The sequence below is a fragment of the Crocodylus porosus genome, unplaced genomic scaffold (genome assembly GCF_001723895.1).
Source record: "Crocodylus porosus isolate Cpor-Errol unplaced genomic scaffold, CroPor_comp1, whole genome shotgun sequence".
Lineage (NCBI taxonomy): Eukaryota > Metazoa > Chordata > Crocodylia > Crocodylidae > Crocodylus > Crocodylus porosus.
In genome coordinates this window covers 475,589-479,421 of record NW_017728945.1, presented here as the reverse complement: position 1 = coordinate 479,421, position 3,833 = coordinate 475,589, and the positions used below count along the sequence as shown (strand labels likewise).

General features: G+C 43.9%; 1 protein-coding gene across 5 annotated transcripts in view; it reads right to left on the bottom strand.

Annotated features, from left to right (window-relative positions):
• Nucleotides 1–411: 411 nt before the first annotated feature.
• Nucleotides 412–3,833, bottom strand: part of KDM4B (lysine demethylase 4B) — a 129,338-nt gene continuing 125,916 nt past the window's right edge. For all 5 annotated transcript variants that reach the window (XM_019550539.1, XM_019550540.1, XM_019550541.1 and 2 more), the window contains one exon: nt 412–2,789. In XM_019550539.1, the coding sequence (XP_019406084.1) occupies nt 2,604–2,789 (186 nt within the window). In that variant the 3' untranslated portion in view covers nt 412–2,603. The remainder of the gene's footprint in view (nt 2,790–3,833) is intronic.

Sequence of the window (3,833 nt, the reverse complement as noted above, 5' to 3'; positions counted from 1 at the left end):
TTGCTCACAGCCACCCAATCCCCCCCACCCCAACCCCATTCCAAAAATGAATCCTCTGCTGTTTAAATTCTCTTTCAGTTGTTTTAAATATTTCTCTGTGGCCTCGCCACCATTAAAACATCCTTTTTCTTTTATACAAGCAAATTATCCCTTAAATCATTACCCAGCCAACAAGAGACAGCTGTGTAGAGTAATTGCTATAGAGGTGCAGCAGCAAATAAAGGAAAGGGGCTCTAGGTTCTAATTCTTCTTCTTCCCACCAAAATGATGTACGAACGGAGGCTTTTAAGATACTCGCCATCTTTTTTTTTTCTTTTCTTTTTCTTTTTTTTTTTTTTTTTCGGAGGCTTTTAAGATACTCGCCATCTTTTTTTTTTCTTTTCTTTTTCTTTTTTTTTTTTTTTTCAAAGTATATTTTATAAAATCAACCTCAGGCCATTCATTTCCTTTTTTGTTTTTTTTGAGATAAGATTTATTTGGAGAAATTGAAAACTTAAAACAACCTAAAGGATTTCAAACCATCTTTTCTTTCCTTCTTTCTTTCTTTTTTTTAAATAAAATACATCAAAGAAAAGAAAAAAGAAAAAAAAAAGGGTTCTCAAGGCAGCAAGAAGTGAAAGGGATTCCAATTCCCCCAGAAGAGGAGGGACTTTTTCCATTCTCTCACAGAGACATTTGAACATCCATCTAGTCTCTTAAAATGCTAATCTACCATCTGTTAGTCCCAAATTATTCCCACATCTTCCCTTCCTCTCCTAAATAACTTTCTGAATATACAGCCACTTTACAAATCACCCCCCACCCCAAAACACACTGTCCACGTTGCAAAGGGGCTCAATGAGAAAACGTGGTTCTTCCCCCCGTGCATTATTTTTTGGGACTCGAGTGGAAAAGGTTGCTGAGGACACATCTCCTGGATAGCTCTGCTGACAAGCCACAGCATTCAGGTGGGTGGGTTTGAAGGGTGCCATACAAGTACCGTGTCCCCCCCCGGCCCCCATGCTCCAGAAGCCTCACCTTCCTCGCCGTTCCACACTAAGCCTACATTTTTTCTTGACTTCAAACCAGATCCAAACCCTGCGGAAGTCAATGGTAGCTACTCCACCAGCTTCAGGGGCTTTGCATCAGGTCCTTTACACAATACTGTACAGCTCTACAGGAGGTGATCAAAGCGCTTGAGTGGGTGCTGCCCACACAATATTTTAAGGTTTCCATCTTTAATACTCATTTAATACTTAACAAACTGAGCCCGAACAAGTGCCAGGCTCTCAATCCGCTTCCGCAGGAGCATCTCAAAGGCTCACTTCTTATCTAGGTAAAAGATGTCACAACAATCAAAGGTGTTTGGGGAATTTCTTCTTTAATGGGAAAAAAATATATATATACACACACACACACACACCTCCAAGGCTTCTGTCAAGGAATGATTCTTGCACTGGTAAGCAGCACAGCCCAAAAACAGAGGAGGAACAAAAGAAAACATAGCTCCTATGGGGGTCTGTGGTTACCCAGACCCCCCCCAAGGAGCCAGAACAATCCCCATGCAGCCCAGTCTGTGCTGGGGCAAGGTGGGGGTTCCTAAAGGACCAAACACATGGAGCAACACAACACCTGCCAGCTCGGTGAAGGCATGAGCCACAAGCCATGCACATTGGAGGCTGGAGAGTAACAGTGCCTGCAACGGTGGGGAAAGGAAATGAGAGAGACGCAACAAAAGCAGGTTGGGGTATAAAAAACCAATGCCCCGCTGGTTGCCCCTTCCCAAAGACAGGGCAGAAACGCACGCATCCATCATCTATCCGTAGCAATCTGCTGCCAAAACATTCCAGCTATGAGACATTTCTTTCCCCACTCCTCCAAAACGACAAAACAAAACGGTTCTTGAAACAAAAGAAAAGGAAAAGAAAAAGAAAAAGAAAAGCTTCCCAGGATGCCTGCTCTTATTCACTCTCCCCATTGCCATTTACCACATTTCTGTCACAGGGGGAAGGGAAAAGAAAATGACTTTTTTTTTCTCCTGTTTTAAAGCCACTGTCTAGAAAAGTGATCTGCGGAAATTGTCATCTCCCTATTTATTCTTTTTATTTGTTTTTGTTTGCATTTTTTTCTCTTTTTTTCCTTTTTTTTAATAATGCTCATTTATAGAAAACATCACAAAGGTGATTCATATGTACAGAAATCACAATTCCAAAGGCTGCTTCAGTAGTCAGTGAAATAGCACCTTTCAAAGACAAAAAGAGTTTGACATGGTTTAAAAATCTGAGTCATTTCATCTTGCAATGTTAACCCCTTCCAACCCTTTAAAAAAAAAAAAAACAAAAAAAGGAGCCCGGTGCAAAGCTCCACGAGCGCACGCTTCCGAAGTCTCCATGTGAAATGCTGTCCGACGGAGTTTCGAGCTCCCTATTTATTGGTCAGCAATGTGTCTAGCAGAGTAGAGGTAGCCTGTAGCCAGACACGATCATCTTGTAGTCCCAACCAAGAGCAGATGAGAGGAATTCACAGCAGGCTATTGCACAGGGCTGGCCTTTTGTTCCACAGTTTCCTGATTATTTTTCCGTAAGGTTGAAAAGGGCTTTTTCTTTTCCTTTTTTTTCTTTTAATTAAAACATGTTGCTCTGAGTTCCTGGCTGGTACTGTGTCTGCAGCAGGGTCTCCATGAAGGCCAGGTAATCCGGATTCTGTCCATAGTCCTCGGGATTCCTGGAATTGCCGACCCGGGGGCGCTTGGCTGCCTTCACTTCATCTCCTGAAAACATCTCTTCCTGTGGAGCCCCAGTGCTGAGAGACTACAGGAGACAGGAAAGGACAATGGTTAGAGCTAAGCAACAAAAGAGCGAATGGCATCAGCTGCCCAGGGTGCTCGTTTCACAAAACCGCCTGGGTAACCAGAAGCGAGTGTTTTGCTACGTGCATGCTGGAGAACCAGCGAAGTCTGGCGAACACAGCAACCAGCTCAGAGGAAGTTGCTGGGCTCAGAGGAACCATTGAGTCTGCCTCCTTCCTAGAGTTGGGTCTCTTCCACTCTAGCTCCTGCCCCGCATATCCAGGGCTCACTGTGCCCCTGCTTTTTCTGCTCCTTCCTAGAACAAATCACCCAGAAAACTGAAGCTTCTCTTTCACTTCCCACGTCACAAGGAGACAGCTTGGGGAGGGCCGCTCTCAGAATCATGCCACTATCCACTCGCCAGCTCTTATATTCTCAGGGGAGAGAAAAATATCATTAGTTTCCGATGGCTTCCTTCCTTCATCCAACTCTTCTGTGTTAATGCACTATGTGCGCCACTCCCATAGGACCCTTCCTAGCATCTCTGGGACAGGAGGTATGTAACCAAGTCAGAAGTTTCCAGGCAGATGAGTTATTCACTTTTTAATTGCATGCCTCTCCTCTCTTCGTTACAATGCCTGAAGGTCAGCACCAATCAGCGTGACAACCCCACCACACCCCATCTCACCATGCAAAGTCACTCAGGAGCTTTGCTTGAAGGCAGGGCTCTGGCCAGGAAAAAATGTGAACCCTCAAAAGTGCAACATCGGCGTTGCCCCTGCCTCCAGAACTGACAGGGTTTTTTAAAGGAGAGAGAACAGATGACTAAATTACACAAAGCATGACTCAACTTGGAGCCTGCTGCCCTAACATCTCATTGAGATCACGAGGATTCAAAAAGGATAAGACGTTTATAGGGATAACGAGAACATCCTGAGTTACACTGGGAGAACAAAAGGATTTTCAGAAGTGGTTTAAAAAAAAAAAACAAAAAAAAAAAAACACAACCCTTCAATCTTCCATGGCGCTCACCAGCTAATAACTGGTAACAGATTCCTCCGACATT